Source organism: Pimephales promelas, chromosome 18, assembly GCF_988280905.1.
Source record: "Pimephales promelas chromosome 18, fPimPro1.hap1.1, whole genome shotgun sequence".
Classification (NCBI taxonomy): Eukaryota; Metazoa; Chordata; class Actinopteri; order Cypriniformes; family Leuciscidae; genus Pimephales; species Pimephales promelas.
This window is the reverse complement of record NC_142786.1, coordinates 16,792,589-16,815,459: the sequence shown is the minus strand read 5'-3', so window position 1 is coordinate 16,815,459 and position 22,871 is coordinate 16,792,589. Positions and strand designations below refer to the sequence as shown.

The 22,871-nt window shown below is 41.7% G+C and overlaps 1 protein-coding gene across 1 annotated transcript in view; it reads left to right on the top strand.

Annotated features, from left to right (window-relative positions):
• The window catches only part of sgo1 (shugoshin 1), a 41,116-nt gene extending 19,947 nt beyond the window's left edge, over positions 1-21,169 (top strand). The window contains exons 2-9 of the mRNA XM_089122826.1: positions 1,490-1,689; positions 8,855-8,901; positions 13,296-13,342; positions 13,423-14,157; positions 14,901-14,993; positions 19,913-20,074; positions 20,321-20,486; positions 20,901-21,169. Coding sequence (XP_088978952.1) covers positions 1,490-1,689; positions 8,855-8,901; positions 13,296-13,342; positions 13,423-14,157; positions 14,901-14,993; positions 19,913-20,074; positions 20,321-20,486; positions 20,901-21,036 — 1,586 coding nt within the window. The 3' untranslated portion in view covers positions 21,037-21,169. The remainder of the gene's footprint in view (positions 1-1,489; positions 1,690-8,854; positions 8,902-13,295; positions 13,343-13,422; positions 14,158-14,900; positions 14,994-19,912; positions 20,075-20,320; positions 20,487-20,900) is intronic.
• The last annotated feature ends 1,702 nt before the right edge of the window (positions 21,170-22,871 follow it).

The following is a 22,871-nucleotide window of genomic DNA, read 5'->3' as shown; positions in this document are numbered from 1 at the left end:
GGATTCAACTCTGAGAGAGAGAGGGAGAGGGGGGGGGGATAATAATTAAATAAGAAACATTTGTTTAACATGTACTAAAATATAAATCTCTAATTTAATACTTATGCACTGTTGAAGTTGTAGAGAGAGAATGCCTAATTCCAAACTCCAAATTTGTAAGAGTAATATATACCTTTATTTAACCAGAAGAAAACTTGTTGAGATTAAAAATCTCTTTTCCAAGAGATACCAAGAGATATTTCCAATACCCACCAATTGCATGGTCTCCCTTCTTTCCTCAACTGTTTGTCGATCTTTCTATTAAATTCTTCAACTTCACTGAAATAGTTATCAGAGAACAATCAGTGTTGTGTTAACAGAAATATCAGTAATAAAAGGATGCACTGGGAATTGTGCAAAAAATAATTCGTAATCTACTCTGACCTGTAATGATAATCTGGACCGGAAAGAAAGACCTGCTCAGCCTCCTGCAAGGAGACATTCCGGAGATGAAACATAGATGAATCATATAAAACATGAAATAAAAAACAGCACAAGGTGTTAAAACCAGCAAGTGTTACAGATATTAACATAATATTGTTTAGTGGTGGTGGCACTTTGCTCTGCTTCAAGTCGCTAACAGCCATTTGAGCTTCCACTGCTTCCTGAAAAATATCAACCTTCGTGCGCAGTGCGACGCGCAAAAAAAAAAAAAAAAAAAAATAGTAAAAATAGTAAGTATGTGTTTGTGATACAGCCGCGATCAGAGATTCACGGCAAACGCAGCATATGTGAAAGCACTATTAGTACCCGTTCCTGCACTGCAAACGGGGTATGTGTGAAACGGGCGTTAGATGATAGATCCATCTACAGTTTTTAGAAACTTAGATGTGTTTAAGAACTCTTTTTTTCGTACAACAGCAGCACTTATCTTGTTTGTTTATAGCGGATGCGGATTAACCGGAAACTGACATGCCGACTACAGCGGAAGTTCGAAACTACGCTTGTGCACATAGCATTTTATGCTTGCACAATGCACACACAAGGAATTTGTTTTGGTGCTGAGGCTTCCAGTGGACATATACTAATACAACAGGAAACATAGTAATACAAATTATAATTAAAAAAAAAAAAAAAATATATATATATATATATATATATATATATATATAAGAATGAAAGTATCATAGTTGGGTTTATTCAGGATAAGCATTTACAGAGGTACAGATTATGAGTGTATTTACAGTGTTTTAAAAATTATAGATTATCTACATATAAATATCACCTGAGAATTGATTGTATAGTTGTGGTTTGCTATTGGCTGATCTCATGTGAGTGACAGGTTGCCCTGCCCTCATCATCCGAGAAGAGAAGAGTTGCTGCAAGAGGAAGTTATTCTCATTCAAGATTATTAAAACACTGATAAATAATTTAGAATAAACACTGCAATATTCCATTAGAAAATAACAATGAATGACACTTTATATTGGGGTGGATCATGTCTTTGCAGCGACGGTGCAGCCATTTGTGCTGAAGAGCGTCCAGGAGAACAATAAAGCTCTCGCCGTGGCGCTGCAGACAGAGCGGGAGAAGGTACGGCAAGCGCAGGGGGTCATTCTGCACCTGAAGAAGGAGAGGCAGGCGCTCGTCTTCCACCTGCTGATGCTGAAGAGGACGCTTCGAGACCGCACGCCGGCTGAACACGCTCAAGTGAGACGTCCTACACACACACGCTGCTGAGTCACGGCACTGCTGAGTCCTGAAGGGAAATGGGCCGGGCAGTTTAAATATTGTGTTTAGTTAACTTAATCTGGATTCGATGATCACATGTGAGTGATCACAATTGCATGGGTTATCTTAAAATACCCTGTCATTCATGGTTACTCAGATAAGGGGAAACATCATTCAGCCGTGCAAATTATAAAATGCTTACATAATACTGAACAATGAATCACTATGGCTTAGTGATTATGAAAGTGATTATGAAAATTTGTGGATCACTGGGGCCCGTTTTTCGTACGTTGCTTAAAACATCCGAGATCATATATGAGGCATCCAAGATAATATCATCGTGCTCATCATGATCCGGCTAATTGGGTAGGGTTCTTCGATCACGCCTGCCGGTTATAATTAGTATAGCTGGATTGAGTCATCTAAAATAACTGCGCGTTCTTGCGTTGGTTTAAAAGGGTACATGTATCGATAGCAGAAATAGTGATCAGCAACGCTGCTATTGGGTGTTCAGCATGGCCAAAGAACAGCCCCAGTTTTTCTCCTAAACAGAGCAAGAGCTTTTAATGCAAGGTTATGCCGAATTTCAGTCTTTAATTAAAACGCCAGGGAACACCTCAAAGTGTGCAAAAGCCAGGAGGGAGTGCTGGCAAAAGTAGAAGACAAATTAAATGCGTTTGTGGTGGCCATGTTAGATGTTTTAATAACTTATTATTATTTTATTTTTATTTTCATAATTTCATAATTACTTTGTTTATTGTAATGAGTCACCACACTATAATAATGGACGTACAAAAATATTCTACTTTAAGTTGGCATGAAATCAAATTTGACTAATCTTCTTTTTATATGTAATATTTTAGTGTTTATTATAAATGATTTATCCGTGCACTTCATTATTTTTTTAAAATTCATGTAGGGCTGGACAATTAACCGAAAAATAATCGAAACCGAAATTCAGAGCCTATAACCGACGTGATTTTACCATGTCGGTTATTTCGGTTTTTGAATACTATTAATATATCCGCCCACTGTGCGTTAACGTACTTTCCCCTTAAAACATAGTAGTCACGTCACTCCACTCCGTCCAGTCAGCGACATTGAAACAACATGAGCCCCTTTTCACACAGCGTTGATCCCGGGAAATTGACAGAACAAACACCTGTGTGAATGCAAACATGGCCCGGGATTGGTGCCACCATGTTGGGGACAGAGTAACAATTGCTGTGTTCAGTCCATGGTTTAGTCACGGAGCGCGCACTGTGTGAACAAAAGCCGTAGCATTCTGGCCGTCTCAGCCATGGTTTTCGGAGTTAATTCCTCGGCTGGAATCGCCCCCCTGGAAGATTCCAGTCAGAGAGGATTTGCTTTCCCAATTTCAGGGCAGGATTTGGCATCCTTTGCCCGGACATGTGGAAGCTGTACGTTTGGCCATTCAGGACGTTCAGGAGACCATTGCTAGTGCTAGAGCTCTTTCTACAAGGAGACTGTATTCTTCCAAATGGAAGGTTTTCGTGTCTTGGTGCTTGGCATGTGATAGGAACCCAGTTAACTGCCCTGTCGCTTCAGTGTTGGAGTTCCTGCAAGAGAGGTTTTCCTCCGGGGCGGCGGCCACCACCCTCAGGGTCTATGTTGCAGCCATTGCGGCACATAGAGAGTCAGATGAGATTCCTTTGGGTAAACTGAGGTTAGTTTTGGCCTTCATGCGTGGGGTTAGGTGCCTGAAACCAGTTAGCTCCCCTAGAGTTCCCTCATGGATCTTTCTGTCGTCTTGGAGGGTTTAAAGGAGGCCCCCATCGAACCCTTAGAGTCAGCTCCGGATCGGATTCTGACTCTTAAGGTGTCACTTTTGTTGGCTTTATCTTCTTTAAAGCGGGTAGGGGACTTACAGGCTCTTTCTTTTAGCGAGTCATGCTTAGACTTTGCTTCCGGGTTAGTCAAAGTTTCCTTGAGACCTAGGCCAGGCTATGTTCCTAAGGTTCTCTCCACAGCGTTCCGCTCTCAGGTTGTTAGCCTTAACGCTTTCCACCCTCCGGGAGGAGGATAGGAAGCTTAATCGGCTCTGCCCAGTTCGGTCTTTGAAGTTTTATGTAGACCGCTCCAGCTGTTGGAGGAAATCTAACCAGCTTCTGGTTTGTTTTGGTGCTGACCGCCGTGGGCTTGCTGCATCGAAACAGAGGATTTCTCATTGGGTCACAGAAGCGATATCGATGGCCTACCAGGGGCGTGGTTTGCCTTCGCCTTTTGGCATTAGAGCACATTCCACCAGGAGTGTGGCATCCTCTCAAGCTCTTTTCAGGGGAGCTCTCTTAGAGGACATTTGTGTTGCGGCCGGCTGGTCCTCTCCGCACACTTTTGTACGTTTCTACAATTTGGATCTTGACATGACCCCGGGTTCCCAGATTCTTTCTGTTTGAACTGTTTATAGTCATTATCTTATCGATACCAGTCATTACAGCGCCCTTTGCTTGGCAAGTTTGGCATCCCGTTCCCACTGCGCTATCCGCAGTGTTGAGTGAACCTATGAAAGAGAACGTCTCTAGTTACTTACTTAACCTATGTTCTCTGAATAGGGAACGAGACGCTGCGTGAGTGGCCAAGCTCCTCGCGCTGCTGACAGTCTTCTTTTCGGCAGAGAAATCTGAGGGGAAGATGGCGCACGCGCGTATATGATTATGCGACGTGATTGCGTCGGGGCGGGGCCAGATTGCACGAGCGCCATCAGCCAATGAATTGGCGTGATTCTATTGGGCTTCAGACAATCGGCATATTCAGAAAATATCCCACTGCGCTATCCGCAGCGTCTCGTTCCCTATTCAGAGAACATAGGTTACGTAAGTAACTAGAGACGTTCTCTTTCGGGCTTGAACAAATCATTAGACACACAAATTATGGCAAAATGTCCGTTTTGTCAAATGTCCTCAAGAGCTGTCTAAAATGATTTAAATAAAGTCTTAAATGAACATTTGTGAGAAAATGGGACGCGTGTCAGGTTGTGTCTCTCTCTCCCACATTGCACTGGATTAACGTGTAGCCTACAGCTTACGCTCAACGGCTGTCAGAATACACTCACTCGTTTTCATTCACTCCTTCAAGTGAACAGTATTAGTGGACTAACTTAGGGAATAATAAGCCTAACTTAGTGAATGATTGTTTAGGGGGCGATTTCGGATTCAACCCATGTTCTCAAGCAGTGAAAAATAGAGAAACCAATGAAGAAAACCGGAAAGTAAAACAGATAATTCTATAATTAAATATGCAAAGAAGATCGATACTTGGCGCCCGTGTATAGATACAGTATTGCCACAGAAAATATCACGATACTATGCTGTATAGATTTTTTTTTTTTTTTCCCCACCTTACTAACGTTTATTCAGCTAATGCTGTCCTGTTTAAAATGTGCAATGTTCAAATGCAAAGACAGCACGGCACAAATTAAAGCCCTGTTTTCTGTGGGATTTAGTATCATATTTGGATAATGTCTCAAAAAATGATGTGAAAAATAAAGCCACAGATCTCGACCTGCGGTTAGAAGAGTATCCAGTTTGCATGATGTGGACTCAATACATCCTTATCTTGAGCAAATAAGCAAGCTGACATTCAGTGCAACCTGTGTCTTTTATTGAGAATACATGCAAATGCCATTTATGTCTTTGAGTTTAAGAGATTTAACGTGTAATTTTTAAAGAGTGCGCATGTGTGAACGAGCTCTAGTGTGTGAGAACGAGCCTGTGATGTAATCTGGAAATTAAAGCAACACTAAAGAATATTTTTTACCTTAAAATAATGTTTCCAAAATCATATTAGGTTGATCCAGTCGTCTCTGAGTGAGAGCTCTTTTATATCCGCTATATCTGCAATATCTGCTTTATCCGCTTTAACCGCTATATCCACTTTATCCGCTATATCCGCTATATCTGCTATATCCGCTATTTCCGCTATATCTTCTATGCTATGATATATTGTTGTTTTTTCTGATGTTACAATACTTTCATGAAATCGTTCAACGTGCTGTACCTTGTCTGTGGACATCGTTCACTCTATAGCTGCCGCTGATTTACAGCGAGTGAGCGGCAGGAGGCTAATCTCCTCAGCGGTTATGGACAGTTCCGCTTCCGGCTTGTAGGGCGACCGCTGAGAAGCCGTTCCAGTGTTGCTTTGAGGAAAATGAGAAACAGTCCTCTGGTGCCATGTCTGGAATTTATAGTAAAACAGAGTGTTATTTCGATCTCAGACAGATTCATTAACAGGGGTTATCACTCCAACGCCTGTGAGACATCATTCAATGACATTCAAAGACCTCATTGACCCCATTCTAGGGTTTCCCATACATTCATTAATTTGTGGCGGCCTGCCACAATATCAACGCTGACCGCCACGCATTGATTTTCGGGTTTTGATTTTATTGTAGATCTGCGCACTCCTTCCCCCCTCCCACTCTCACAAACTGACAACGGAGCCCCTCCTCTTCGAGCACGATATTATGAATCAAAACATGATCATGCGTTGGAGGACGGATTGTTGCTTGTTCCTCCAGAATCGTTCCGGAGTTGAATGGTCGATATAATGAACACTATAACTCTAAAAAGTTAGTCTATGTTAAATGCTGTCACGTTTCCACCACAGATTCGCGCAATTTACTAAAACGTCATTTTTTCCTTTTGCGATCAGTCATTCCAAAATCATGGCAACGGACGTTGGTAGGTTTAAAGATATCACAGTCACAGAGCCACCTCACTAGACATTATTATATTATTACTGATAAAGAGACATAGGCCTAAAGGCCATTGCACACTGAGTACGAAATTTTCGTATGCGTTTTTTTGTGTTCGCCAGCCTAAAAATTCGTCACGCATAGAAACCTTGCACACTGAGTCCGATGCGTATTTATTAAACCTTTGCGGGAAAAAACTCAAAAATACAAAATGGATTCGTCAAGCAGTGAGGATGATTTTGTTGTCCTCTCTCAATGAAAAGAGGAGAAAGAGAAAATATTACGTCCATCCAATCCTGAAATTGCGCCGAGAGGAAGCACCTCCTTCCTTATCAAGAGTTGCGAATTTATCCCGAGCAATTCAAAATTTACCTCAGATTGTCAGTGGAACAGTTGATGCTTTGCTTGCGATTGGAGCCACATTTTAAAAACAAGACCACCAATTTCCGTCAACCAATTGATTCTGAACAGAGACTGTCAGTATGTCTAAGGTATGGACACACACACACACACACACACACACACACATGCGCGCGGCCCGGTGGAAGTGCTGGGCAGACGGAACAGCTGTATAGGCTACAGGTTATATACTGTACCCAAATAATACATTAGTTATCGAATTGGCTGCTCAATCACACATTAATTGATCCGAAATTTCAATCTGATTGAAAGGGGAGGTTATTCCTTTCATAATCCAATCGAGAGAAGAGAACAAACACTTGATCGAATTGAAAACTGAAAGCACTGCGCATATGTGCAATGATGTGCGGAACAAGCTCCATAGACAGTAAACAAGCTCCCCCCGGCCCTGAATTGTCAAAAAACCTCTCAAAATGCTGGTTGTGGATGCGAAAAACGCAGAAAATCAAATCCGATCCGAATTTTTTTATGATGGCCGAAAGTTTCGGAGGTGGTGTGGAAGCGTGATTGACATAACGTGAGGTCAATTTTTTTTTAACGTGCGAAAATTACGGATGCGAATTTCTGACTCAGTGTGCAATGGCCTTAAGCGTGTTATCCAAGCATTAATAGCAAGGAAAGACTCCTATACTGTGAGCGGCACATGTGAGGTGTTTTCTCACTTATTTCTGCTCCGAGGTCTTGATTATGGCATTTCTTTGAGGTTTAGAAGCCAGTATTCCTGTATTTGGTCTTTTAAGAATTTAATAAATAACACTGTCTCGTATTCTGTCCAAATACACATTTTGGGTATCTATACTTTACTGGAGTAATTATTTTTCAGCCGACTTTTTACTTCTGCTCCTTACATTGCCATTGGCTATATCAGAGCTCTCAAGTGTCACGCATTGATCTTCACAGTCACTCGTTTCGGTCTTTTGTATTTATCTTGCGTAAAAACTGTTTATAATCTATTGAATATGCTGCAGCGCCCAAAATGTCTCTTCACATGATTCTCTCACTCCTGCTGCATGTCTTCAAAACTTGAGAGCCCTGCTATTTAATTCAGCATAGTACATACCAGGAATGTATCAATCAGGAAGGTATCATTCAGGATTATGAGTTATTTTTAGTTTTTGATTAATCACTTTGAGGAATCATTCAATTTGACGGCACTAATGTTTAGAGTATATAGACAAGAACCATACAAGGGTTTTTGTTAAACCTGGGTACCCTGGGTACACTAATTTTCTTGTCAGTGCCCTCATAGATTCCTGCAGTTAAGCTTATGTACATTTACAGGGGTTGGACAATGAAACTGAAACACCTGGTTTTACAACACAATAATTTGTTAGAATGGTGAGGGCCTCATTTTGCATCCAAATACAGCACCAATTGACAGATAGAAGTCCTTCAAAGTGACCAGAGAGATTATGAGCCGTTCCTCTTCCAGAACAGTGTCCAGGTCACTATATGATGCTGGTGGACTCGCTCCTCCAAAACACCTCAATAATATTCAGATCTGGTGACTGTCAGACCATGGGAGATGTTCAACGTCACTTTCATCTTCATCAAACCCTTCTGTCACAAGTCTTGCTGTGTGTGCTGGTGCATGATCATGCTGATACACGGTTTGAGCATCAGGTGCTCATGATCCTCCAGAAGGGTTTGGTAGTCCTCGGGCAGTGTCGTGTCCATCAAATACAATCAGGATTGTCATGATATTGGAGCTCAAACCATCACTGATCCACCCGTGCTTCACTCTGAAGATTGGCCGCCAGGCATATAGATGTGAAAACTCCAACATTGGCCAGTGTTTCAGTTTCATTGTCCAACCCCTGTATATTCCAATGAAGGTTATTGATAACATGCTTACAATACATATGGGCCCCTGTGGCACATATAGGGGCACAAAAAATTATTTTGTGGAGGTTTAAATTACTGGGGTCAAATTGAATTAATGCACTGGTTAAGTATGTGTGTAGTAGTTCCTCTTATTCACGGCTCTGCTGGTTTAACTTGTTTTTGCAGGTTTCTCCTCCTAAGGAGACGATCCCAGCTCAGCCCGTCAGCCCACGGTGAGAAACAAGCTTTTTATCGGAAAATAATATACATGAGTGTTTACAGGTTTGGGGATGTGTCTGAAAGAGCCTCTTCTGCTCACCAAGGCTGCAGAAACAGTGAAATATCCCAGTGCGAAACCGCTGTTTACTATGGAAACTACGCCACAGAACATTTCAAAAGATAATTGTGACGTTTATATATTGCAATTCTGAGGTTATATCACCCAATTGTGCGAGAAAAAAAAAAGTCTGATTTTCAAAAAAAGTCTGATTTTATATCTTGCAATTGCAAGTTTATATCACACAATTGCGTTGCAATTACCTTTTTTATATTTCATTCTGTTGTGGAAACAAGCTTCCGTAGTTGTCTATGTGAATATATAGTAAGGGGTGTAGCGATAACCGCAATATAGCAGTACTGCGCTACTGACAGGCTAATGGCAGAGCAATGCAGGAAACCGCAGCAACCGTGATATTAGCTTGTGTTCATAAAGCTACACCCTTCTTGTGTTGAACTTCGTGCATGTGTATGGAATGTTAAATAAATATAGATGTGCTGTATAGATGCTGAGTGACAGTTTACAATGCGCAGAGATGCTGTTTTTGTGTATGCTGACCACACTTACTGATTATAGCAACGAATAAATCAAAATAAATAAATGTCAATAATACCGCATATTAGGGCTGGGCGATAAAACGATAACGATAATTATCGCGATATAATTTTCCTCGATAAAACGATATCAAGAGGTCGATAAATGTTCGTGCGTCAAAAGCGGAACGAAACTCATTTAAACCGCGCGCGCCACACGGGGCATTTATCCGCTCGGGTCAAAGTCCAAATGGCAGCGCACTGAGTGCAGCGCGAGCTCACGCAGACGCGCCTCTGATCGTTTTGCTCACGAGATCCAGTGAGAAGCACTTGAGTTCAGCAAAGAACACAAATGTCAAGTTTAAACCAGTTTAAAGGCATATGAAACACCGCTGACAAAAAGGAGAAACACTGCGTGCAACGATACAGTCAGAATCTGTATTGATACTGAATCCATTTAGCTTTTCATGGATTTACTGTAAGGTTAGCCTGGTAATATTAACTGCACCATGAAATTTAACTATTTGGGGAAAAAATATATATCCCCAAATCGTAAACCCCATAAACCCCGTATAACCCCACAGTCTGTAAAAATATACCTCCGAATGTTTTGTCAAATCTAGTTGTAGGCCTACAGTCAATCGCAAAGCTCTTTCCCACTTTATTTGTGTGTGTTGTGTTTGTTTTTCGTGGCATTCACGCTGAACACATATACAGCCGCTCAGTCTTTTTGCCACTCACTGAGGAACTGCAGGCACTCCGGCCGACGGTGACGTCACGCGCATTCCCTCTATAGGAAATTTCAACTGCAGTAGCCACCGTTCAACCTGAAGAGGGCAGCACTAAGACGTTTTTACAACATACAGTATATTGTCGAACTAAAACACTTTATACACAAATGTCAAAAAAGTTACTCGAATCAATGACTGGTATTAATAAAGATCCATTCTTACAGATAACTAAAAAAAGGTGGTTTAGGATTTAGTTACACTTTAAGTTAAACCAAACTTTTATTTTGACGGGTTGCCGTGAAGACCTTTGAGTTTCTGTGTAGAGTTGGGTCCAACTGTCGAGTCCGAGTCGAGTCCAAGTCCTTAACAATCCAGTCCAAGTCCAAGTCCAAAGAGGGCCGAGTCGGACTTGAGTCCGGGTCCTTAACATCCGAGTTCGAGTCGAGACCGGCCGAGTCCACAAAGATTTAAATGATTTGAAATTGACCTTTTACAAAGACCCATCCCTCTTAGTTACTGTTGCTACGTCCCACAAGCCATTACGCTCTCACTCCACATGTTCTCACACAGTGAAAAATATATTGAGGAGCAAAGAGAAAAAAAGGTATTTTCAAGGTAATGCTCAAGAATGCAACATGATGCATTAAGAGCCAAGGGGTACTTTTGAGTAAGATGATGGTGATGTTTACATTTTTATTATTTTGTTTTGCATGCTAATATCTTTTTTAGCCTCTGAAGGACTATTTTTACAATTTACACCAATTTACATCCAGTTCCATCCTTAACGGATGCTTCCTTCTTGAACATCGCTAAATATTTGCAGGGTTTGTAATGATTGAAAGATGGAATTGCTCCATTGTAATGAAGAGATGGATCTCACTGTCACTGCTAATAAGGAGTCAAATATGCAGAAGATGCTGGAAAAGCAAAGGATGTGCAGGAGCTGGAGGATTTTTCCTCATGAACAACCATTACAAAACAGACAAACAAAAAAAAAACAGTGTGGATCATTCAGGTAATGACACACAATATTAAAATCAAGTAGCCTAATTTGTCTTGTATTTTGTCTTGTGGACTAGGCCATTAAACATCTGTTATGAAAATTATTATTTAGATTGTCAATAGCACTCCCTTTAAGCCATCACTCACCGCGTTCTGCACTCTCCCTAAAACTCTCGTCATAAACACTGAAGTTATCCGCACTGCACAGTGAATCTCTCATTTATATCGTGTCTAGATTTTGTTTATGAGGGGATTTGCAAAAGGATACAGCTCGTGCTGATTCTGAACATACATTTTTAGCAAATTCTCTGCATGATACCTCTGATTTGCCACTGCGTTCGTGCGCTTAATACACGTAATTGGCTACAATACTCAACTCGGACACAACACAAGTAGTTTCGTTTCGTTTTTGAATAACGTGTCCCCTAGTGCCCGGACTCGTTTGGACTCGGACATTTTCGAGTACCCCAACTCTATTTATGTGTGTGTTTATGATATGACGATAGTTATTTCTCAATCTCAAATGAAGCTCGGAACACACCAAGCCGACGCCAACGAACTAGCGCTGATGAAAGCCGACTGTGTTGTCGCCTCTCGTCCGCTATCGTCAAGGTAAAAAGCTGCACTTGAACACACTTGAGCTGTACTTGAGAACTGCAGCCGACTGTCAGCTAGAATGTGCGTTCTGTGCCTGCGTTTAATGAGCCAACTGTCTATTTCTGCAGCTATATTAGTCTATATTCGTCATTCAAAAAGGAAAACCAACGCTGCCGGCTGCAGATACACATAACGTAAACAAAGCAGCGCGTGCTTACCGGTTTGAATATCAATCCTGCTAAACACTTTCTTTATTCCACTCTGCTATTCGAGAAGGAACACTATGGTAAGAAAACGTAACACAAGAACAGCCTTCTATCTTTACCGTTTTGACTTCTTTGCTTGCTGTTTTGCTTTTATTCTCATGGACTGACTCTTTCACTAAGCTGAACAGCCAATCAGAGTTCTCTCTTTCCCCAACTGCCCGATGCCGATTCAACATGTCGAATCGGGCGAAACAGCAGATGAGGACTATTTTCAGCCAACACCACGGAACTTGCTCTATTCTGTGAGGCGCGTTTGTAACGTCACGTAATACGTAATTACGTTCAAACGGTCACGGAAGCCGGAAGTCACGTAGCCGGAAGTACAGAATCAAAATCATCTGACATCGTTGTTTTACCTTTTAATTCCTTTTTTTGTAAACGACGTTTGAGTTAGTTTGCACGTTCAACCTATGCGTTCAACTTGTAAACAATGACTCTGGACTTCCGGTTACGTCGCCCGTGACCTTTTGAACGTAATTACATATTACGTGACGTTACAAACGCGCCTCACAGAACAGAGCAAGGCTAGCATTTGTCCTTAGAAAAGTTACATTTTTGGAATAAGTTTTGAAATAACCGATCGTTTCACATGATAAGACCCTTATTCATCGTCTGGTGTCATTTAAAGACATTTGAAGCTGCATCTGAAACTGTTATTAACTGTCTTTTGGACCTTGGACTGTCTGGTTCCCATTGAAGTCAATTATATGGAGAAAAATCCTTAATTTCTTTTCGACTGAGAAAAGAAAGACATGGACATCTTGGATGACATGGGGGCGAGTAAATTATCAGCACAAGTTTTTTCAAAAGTGAACTACTCCTTTAATATACACAGACACCACATCAACAGTGCCGTCGGTCACCATTCATGTCTCAGCGCTTTCATGAAGAGGACGCAACTTCACGCCCTTTGTGCATGCATGCGCGCACAAGCAGAAACGGGTTTAACCGGGAACTCGGTACCACCTGAACTTGGTACGATGACGTTTAAAATTTTTTAGTACCGACTTGGTACCGAAGTATCGAATATTTTGACAACACTTTGTAGCAGTGTAACTTATTCCTGTGATCAAAGCTGAAAGTTCAGCTTCATTACTCCAGTCTTCAGTGTCACATGATCCTTCAGAAATCACTCTAATATGAGGATCTGATGATCAACAAACATTTGATCATCATCAGTGTAAGAAGATATTTATTGATGATATTATGACTGTGTCGCAGGCCGGTTGGTGTGTTTGAGACTGACGTGCAGGAGCCTCTGACTGCAGGTACGTGTGTGTGTGTGTGTCTCACATGCTCATTACACACCGATGTTCGGGCTTTTTTATACTGTGTTCTGTGTGTGCAGAGGCTGCTTCGGGGTGCTGTGCTGCCAGACCGGGGTCACTGCCGCCCACTGTGGGAACCAGGAGGAAGAGGCGCTCTGAGGCTGTGAGGAGACGGAGCTCACGCTTGCCCTCCATCGGGAAAACACACGAGGCTCTCGATGACCGGCGACAGGACGCGCTCAACACCCAGCCGGAGGAGCAGCGGGTTGCACCGGACGAGCAGAACAGGGAGTTTGAGCTGGATGTGTCCGAGGTCCAGCACTCGACACCGGATCCTCCCGTCAGACCGAGCCGAAGGAGGAAACCCACCCAGACCAAACCGGAGCGTGGCCGCAGACCAGACCGGGCCCTGCTGAAGAAACCCTGGGAGAACCCCAAACCCAGAGCGCGCTCCAAAAGCCGTGAGCGTTCCCAGAGCCGGTCCCGAGCGCCAGCCGAGAGCCTCAACTCCTCGCTGGGCGGCAACGACACCTTCGACTTTGACTGTGAGGAGGCCATTCATCTGACACCCTTCAGAACCGGACACAAGCCTGCGGACAGACCGAGTGACCCTGCGGAGAGACCGGGTCACCCTGCGGAGCGACCGGGTGACCCTGCGGAGGAAGAGGAGGAGGCCGACAGCAGCTTCTCCGATGATGAAGATGATTCCCCTTACATGCCAAAGAGGAAGACCAGAAGGACTCGAAGTTCTCCGGCCAGACGCACTCGGTCCAAACGTCGCTCCGTTCAGGAGAAGAACCGGAACCAGCACTCAGGTACCTCATGGGGTGTAATTGTGCACAAAATTCACGGTTCTGTTCGACACGATACACTTGTGTCACGGTTCGGCCCGTTTTCGATACAGCAAAATAAAAGAAATGCCAGAGAAATTTCCTTGATTTTAATGTTTTTTATTATATTTTTTATTAAAACTAACATCATAGAGTATGATTATTTTTTTTTTACTTTGAGCAATGAGTTATAGTTGACTATTCTTAGGAGCATAAAAAACAAAACAGCTCCTTGGACAAAATGAAATGTAAAATTGTAGTAATTATAAACAAAGGGTTATTTTAGTTCAGTTTAACATTTGAGGGCAGCAGTTGTATTCATAATGTCAAAATAAAGCCGACGTGATGTTACTTGAAAGCGTTATAGCCGTCTATTCCTGCCAAACTCCCATGGTTAAAAATAGTTGAAGTAACGAAAAATGGTCCAAAGAACCGTTTGATTACAGTTCGATACGAATACGTGTATCGTTACACCCCAATAACCTCACACAACTACGCGCACGTCTCCGCTAACATTCAGAAACATGTAAAAGTGAAGCTGTCCCTCAGTCTCTCCGTTAGGCTGCTCTCGCTGCTGGTTACTCCTGACTCTGGATCAGTGAGATGTTTTGTTAGACACATTCTGGGGACACCAGAGCTTTATACTACATCTTGTGTAAAGGGGCATAATATGCATCATATCACACTATCTAACATTTCATTTCTTCTAATAATTTAATGATTCGCAGAGAACAACAGGGCTGAGGTGGAAGTGCATCTCGACACACAGTCGCCGGTCGATCTTCCTCTCGAGAATCCCAGCCAATCACAGCCAAGCCCAGGTAAACGCAGACAAATGGACATCATTTGTGATGTCTTCGTAGATATTGTTTTCTGTTCCAGTGTTATCAATAGAACTGTGGAATATAATCACTATATGATGAACTATTATTTCTTGAATGCTTCTGTTACCCAAACTGTCTCGCGTTATAGAAGACCCGTGGCAGATTATTGTTGGAAGAAAAAAGTTTAAAAAGTAAAACAAACAAAAAAATTATTTTAGGTTTTAGTTTATTCAAATGATTTATAAACATTATTTTTCTATAAAATGTATATTTTATAAAACATGTTGAACTCTAAAACTGTTAGAAAAGCAAAGCCATGAATCTTGTGTTCAAAGTTGTGTTCAAAATGTGAGGTTGATTTCTGAGTGAGTAAGTGAGTGTTTAGAAACACATGCACACAATTTCTTTTTTATTACACACACACAAACCACACTCTGACACACACACACACACACACAATTATTGCTGCATCATTTATCCAAATGGCTCTATGAAATGCAGAAGCAGAAAATAGGAAAATAAAGATAATTTGATAATTTGTTTATAGGTCAAACCTGAGAAATGGCACACCTGGTGAAATATTGTAAACATGTCTAATTTTGCAGGCTTGCCGACTAGTGTTGGGCGATATGCTCCATTTTCATATCGTCCTATCGTCAGCCTGTGAGATCGGCGATACACGATATTATCGTGAGGGGGCAGGGCTTACTTATTTGATTATTAACTTGATTATGTAGCCTACTCATTAATGCTTGTTTTACTTCGTTTTATATACAGAAATCCTTTTTTCTATTTTGCTAGCAAAGGTGGAGTGTTTATTAATAGGATCAGGTTATTTCCTGGTATAGTGAGGTAAAAAAAAAAAAGATCCTAATCCTTTTGTTTGTCAGCGGGAAATTTACGGACACATTAGTCTATCCTCATGCCGTTACATGCAGCATTTTGACTAGGGCATATTTCTGCACGAGATGAAAACACGTTTTAATAATTTCTTGGGTCAGAAAGAGTCAGAGTTTGCGATATGTGTCCCCCTACCAGTGCGCTCTCTGTTTGGATGTGTTTTAAATGCCGGGAGAAACCAGAGCAAGGGCCAATCGTCTAGCTGAGTCGATCGGTTTATACTTACTTATGACTTGACTCTGATAAAGGAAAACGGGTTAATGCGTTTACATGACCACATGCATTGTCAAGTTTATTCAACATAATCGGGTTAAGAATGTCGTAAACGCGCTCAATTTCTGAAAGTGAAAGTAAAAACGGACTGCTTTCGCCATCCGCATTAACGCCGCGTTCCCTCAGAGACGACGATGATAACGGTAACTATAATGCTATTTTAGTGATATTATTATTTATACTATTTAGTAATTGTATTGTTTTTAGTGTTAGTGTCATTAAACGTTTTGTTAATGTGTTACGGAAACATACTGACAAACAACGATGCCGTTTTCATCTTGGATCTGTAGGAAATTAAATTATGCGTCTGTTAAAACGAGCACACTTGATAATTTGTGAATGGATCACCTTGCAATTAAATTTTGATGTGGGATGTTTTTTAGTCTGTTTTAAAAACATTCTCTTAGAGGAGTCCTCAGTGCGTGTCAGTGTCGTACATTGTTATGAGGTGATGTCGTTGTAAATTTAGGCAAGGCAAATCAATTGTAGTTCCTAATATTAATTTAATAACAATACTAGCTTTATAATAATAATAATAGGCCTAATAATAATAATTTAATACATTATGGTAAAACGAGCCAATTATCGTATTGATATCGTCAAAGGCATCTGCCATCGGCGATAACTCAGACTATCGTCGATACACGATACTATCGTCTATCGGCACAACCCTATTGCCGACAGAATAAAAAGCCACAGTCTCTCTGCATGATCGCCTCTGGGTTTAGTCTCGCCCGCCGGTTACATCCGCCGCTGTGTCGCCGTTCTTGCATTAGCTGGAGATAATGGACAAATACACTCGCTGTTTACCAGAACTTCCCGTGGTTTACGTGGATGCTGTTAGCAGTGTTGAGGCAGTTAGCGGAAGAATAAGAAGAGCCAACTTTGAGAGCGAGTAATCTCTCATATCATGCGAAATCCGACCAGCCAATCAGTTTCTAAAATCGTTGTCTCCTTTCTGAGAAAATGAAGTTTATTTAAGTTTGCCGCGAGTACACTTCGCTTTAGAGCGCACTATGCGGAGGTGACGACATGGCTGAGGTCCTACCGGAGGACATACGTCAGTTCATGCACAGAGCCTATTTACACAGATTGCAGGATTTTAGGTTAAATGGGCCTGGGTTAAAAATTGCAGTTTTAAAGGGTTTCAATTGGGACGTGTTTGTGCTCAGAGGAGCTATAGAGACGTCCCAGAGTTCCAGCGCCTCGATCATAAGGGTTAGTCTGAGCCGGAGCTCTGTTCACCTTCAGTTTCGGTTCACAGCAAACGCTGAGTGTTTGAGTGGTGTATAATTTGCATTAGCAGCCGAACCGCGAGGATGGCCTGTAGCGCTGCCGTCACGGCCGAGCGATCCAGTCTCCAGAACACAAACAATGTTTCATGTTTGAAACCAAAGGAATTAAAGCAGCCGTAAATCGTGCTGTCATTTTACTGTTGTTCTATGAAATAAAGTATTAATCAAAATTATTATTTTTATGATAACATATTGTATTAAAGGTGCTGTATGGAATTTTTAGCGACCTCTAGCGGTGATGTTTCAGAATGCAACAAGAGCGCTCGTGCTCAATTTCAAGAGCGAGCAATCATTCACTACCAGCCACACGGAGACTTTCAATGCAACGGTGAAATTATCACACATGCTGGAAACTAATATAAACTCCCACTGCAGGTACAATAATAGCCTAACTTACTTTTATCAGCTTGACGTTGAACTAATGCTCTGTGCTCGTACCATGATAATGTTACAATAAACTGCATTTAGCCGACATGTGATGTTATAGCATAAGCCATTTCTCTAACTATTCGTGTATCATTCACAATCAGCAATTTCAACATAGGTGAATGTATAATATGATAACGAAAACGGTTAGTGAACTAAACTGAACAGTTTCAGTGCATCAGTAAGATCGTAGGAAGTAACAATACTGTACTGAACTTGTCTGGAAATGTTCATAAACAATATGGTAGTGGGATGACGACGTTAGTCAGTAGATCTAGTAAATAAAATAAGTTGCATACTAAATGTTATACTAATGTTATCCTGGAACATTCTTTTGTATTCATGTCATGTTTCATGTAGTTTACCTTGCTATTTCACTTGAGTTTACTATGTTGATCCGCGTTTTCGTCCGAAGTCGATCAGATTCACGTTTTGCCTGACGAGCTTGAGCAGATAAAACTTTTTTGTTTTTTATATTTATGTGGAGTTTGTGTTTGAGTCTGTGTTGTGCTGGAGGCAGGACGTTTTGGGGGGTTATCAGACTCCATGTCGTCAGCTGAAGTGCCGTTGGTCGCATGATAGACTGTAGGATAGAGAGGCTCGGGACTCGGGAGCGCGCATGCACGTCACTTCTGATGGATTTCGCAGGAAATCCGACCCGAAGACCTCCCATATAAATAAGAATATTGGCCTTCAGAGGTAATGGCAAAACCCGAAAAGTGGATCTTTGCAATGTGTGATTACAACCCCTTCAAACACAGGCAATAAAAAAAGGATTCATTTTATAAAAATAGTTACATATAGAACCTTTAAATATTCTATACTATATTTGTACTATATTTGAATAATAATTCACTTCGGCTAAGCCACGCCCTAGAATGTAGATTGACCAATCACAGCGCAGCCAAGAACGAGCTCCCACAGAGGTCGGACACTTTTTCACTGCGCTCCATTGACTTTCAACACAGGCGTCTCATATTTTTGGTCTCGGCAGGCTATTACCGTCATAGTTTTATCCAAAATATGGTTAAACGTTGTGCCTCGGGCAATTGTAACACACATACGCATTTCCCAGAGAGGTTGGAGGGGGGTGTCCGTTTTTTCCCTTCCCAAAACAGAAGTGTCGTCTTTGGATTAAACTGTGTGGATGTCCTCAGTCAGCTAAACCCCGCAAAGATCAACAAGCACGTCTTTTTTTTACTTCTAACCTTACTGTGAGTGTGAAGTTATACTAGTTAGTTAGACCGTTTTATAATGTTTTAGGTTATGATTTCGGTTCACATACCGGTTGTTGATACGCTAGCACACGCTGCTAATAAATACAATGTTATACTCATGTAGTCCGTTTGCTTTGTAATAACGATTATAGAATAAAATAGAGACCTACCCAGCTTTGCATGAACAGTGTTGCTCCCTGATATTGTTAGTCCCAGCCTCCGTCTCGATTAGTAGGAAATGCGGTGGTTAATTTTTTGACTGTGACCGGTAACGTTATGCTTTTGCCTCTATCTTGGATGCCGTGTTGTTTCTTGCGTTTCACCTGTATGTCTTGGATACAGCCTTCGAACGTATATTGCAGCCCATTTTCCCTACTTCTATCGGACACTTTATTTGCTGCTTTTAGTGCTTTATAAAAGTTTGATAACATTTCAGCTGGAAGAGCTGTTACAGCATAAGCCATGCAGAGCGCAGATGAAGTTTGACGGATGTAGCAACAGTAACTAAGGGGGGCGGGGCTTAGCCAAAGGTGAATTGCGTGATTTTAATAATTTCTGATCACATGCCTAATAGATGTAAAATGAAAATAGTAAAGCACTGTTCATTTCATTTGATTCTTGTTTATAATTTTCATTTTTAATCTCATTTTTAAAGAGAGATAAAATAACACAAGAGACAATAGTGATTATTAATCATTATTAAATAAAATAAAAATAAAAGGAAATGACTAAAAATGTAACTAATATGAAAAATAAAAAATCTGAATCAGACTATGATGAGCTGTTGTGTGGTGTGTGCCTGCAGCGCCCCCTGGTGTGTCTCTGGAGTCTCCACTGCCTGTCACGCATGGAAAGGCGGAGCTTATGATGATTGACTGCCCAATATTTCAGTTCCCAAAGTCTGCCAGCAACTCGTCCGATCGGGAGAACGAGACGCTGGTGGTGAAGAACAGAGGCAGAAGAAGAGGTACGTCCCTCATGTGACCTGGGTTCTGGAGGATCTCTCTCTCTATCTATCTATCTATATATCTATCTATCTCACTCACTCACTCTCTCTATCTCTGTCTTCTCTCTCTCTATCTCTCTCACTCACTCTCTATCTCTCTCTGTCTCTCCATCTCTCACTCACACTCTCTCGCTATCTCTCTCTCTCTCTTTCTCTCCACGTTTCCTGGTGTATAAGGACTCATGTGTGGCACATGTGTTTCTGCAGGCCGGCTGGTTGTTCACTCATTTCTGGGCGTGGCTTTGAGTGATGTGAGCAATCTCTCCCCCGCAGCCTATCAGAAGCCGGCGTGTGCTTTGGCCACTCCCCCGACCTCCGCCCCCAGGCGTCGCTGCACCGGATCCGTGAACTACAAGGAGCCGTCGATCAGCTCGTACGTGCCTCGCTTCATTCAGACTCGCTCAGGGCCATTACATAAGATTGACAGATGCTACTTATTTAACAGTGCATTAGTACATGTTAATTAACTGTACATTTTTTACATTACATTTCTACATTTTTCTCAAAGTGTAGCTTGTACATTAAAACTGAATCCGCTCCGTTCCTGCATGTTCACTGACGCGCGTGTGCGCTCTCACGTCAAGACCCCTTCATTTATACAGCGCTTTAACAACACACACACTCACAGCAGCTTTACACAGAGATAACTGTAGCAGAGAGTGTTAGGCTTTACAGCAGATCTAGAATAAAGTTATTGTCCAGATAAAGTTAGTGTTTAGCGCAGCTGTGGGCTGGAATGATTTCTCTCTCGGCTTCAGGCATGTGTGTGTGTGTCTGTGTGTCACAGGAAGCTGCGGCGAGGCGATAAGTTCACGGACACGCGGTTCCTGCGCTCCCCAATCTTCAAGCCGGCGGCGGCGGCGGCGCGGCGGAGCCTCCAGAAGAGGGAGATGTACAACGAGTCGTTCGTCGGCTGCCGCTGAGCTCCCGCAAAACTCAGCAATTCTGTATTCGTTTAATTAAGACTTTTAACTGTCAGTTATATAATTGACTGCTTTTAAATCTCATGATTTAATTGTGAATATTAATAAAGTTTGTCCTCTTCATTTTCCTAAAGAGTTCTGGTCACTTTGAAAGATTTGACATTTATAATGTATTTCTGAGACACTTTACTATACATTAAATTCCCCTGTTGTTAATCATGTTATCCATTAAAGCCCATCTTTGATCACCAAAATTACATATTTAAATGTTATTCCTTGAAAAATTCTTCATGCCGTACAATATCTTGCGTCTACTCGACACCCTCGCCTCATTTAGTATGTGTGGTTCTATGAATATGTAAATGAGCCCGTCTCCACTCACTCATTTAGAGATCCACTGGTTGACTATCACACGTTGATCTGATTGGTTACAAGGTCGTTTGTGACGTCAGCGATTTCAAACCGTGTTTTTGAGACTGTCTTTGGTTCACTGCAGTTTTAAGGAGAAAATACCCAGGAATAGCCTAGAAATCTAGACGCACCCTAGCGGCAGCAAAAATTATTTTGCAGCAAAGTGTGGTCTAGCAACTCTCCATAGACATTTTAGCTGGAAAAACTCAACTCTGGTAGGGCCAATCACATCGTGTATAGAGTCGGCGGACGGGCTTAACATAATGACGACAGAGTTGAGCCGGTCAGAGCAAGCTTTTAATTAATAATGAGCATTATATTCGTTATTAATCCTTTTTCAACTTCCAGGCGGCATACTTCGGAGGGAAAATTGTAATTCTACATCGGGAGACAACGCAGTGAACGTCAAGAAAAGGAAGCGGGGAAAAAAGGGAGCTGTTCGTCAACGACTACGGCGCAAACAGCTCACCCGTATTTCCCTGCCGTCAATGATTCTGGGTAACGTACAGTCATTACGGAACAAACTTGACGAGTTGCAGGGAAATGTTCGTTTTCTGCAGGATTATAGAAACAGCTGTGCTATGGCATTCACAGAATCCTGGCTAACTGAGCAGGATTTGGATAATGACTTGTGTATTGATGGGTTTGGCACCCCGTTTCGCACGGATAGGAGTGCAGAAATCACAGGTAAATCCCGTGGTGGGGGTGTGTGCCTTTATGTCAACAAGCGGTACTGTACTGGGGTGACTATTCGGGAGAACATTTGTACACCCGATGTTGAGTTATTATCAGTATCCCTTCGTCCATTTTATCTGCCACGGGAATTTCCACAAATTTTTATAACTGTTGTGTACATTCACCCAAAAGCAAACAACGTCATTGCATCGAACATTGTATCTGATGTTGTTCAAGAACTTCAAAATATTTCACCAGAGGCGCCGAATCTTATTTTGGGAGATTTTAATCATGTGTCACTTAAAAAGACTCTGCCGAATTTTTACCAATACATTACATGCCAGATAAGACACTTGATCTCTGTTATGGGAACATAAAGGGGGCATATAGGTCTGTACCATTGTCGGCACTTGGATCTGCCGATCATAACTGTGTGCAGCTCCTTCCTATTTATAGACCCTTATTTAAGAGAGAAAAACCTCAGATAAGAGAAGTCAAAATGTGGTCAGAAGACTCAATCGCCCGTTTGCAAGGGTGCTTTGACTGTACGGACTGGGAGGTCTTCAAAGACTCTTGTGAACATATTGATGACTTGACAGATGTTGTAAGCTCATACATAACATTTTGTGAGGATATGATTGTGCCTACACGTAAATTTAAGGTTTTCCCAAATACCAGACCATGGATGTCAAAATCAGTTAAAACAAGTTTGCTAAATAAGAAGCTAGCCTACAAACAGGGGGATAACC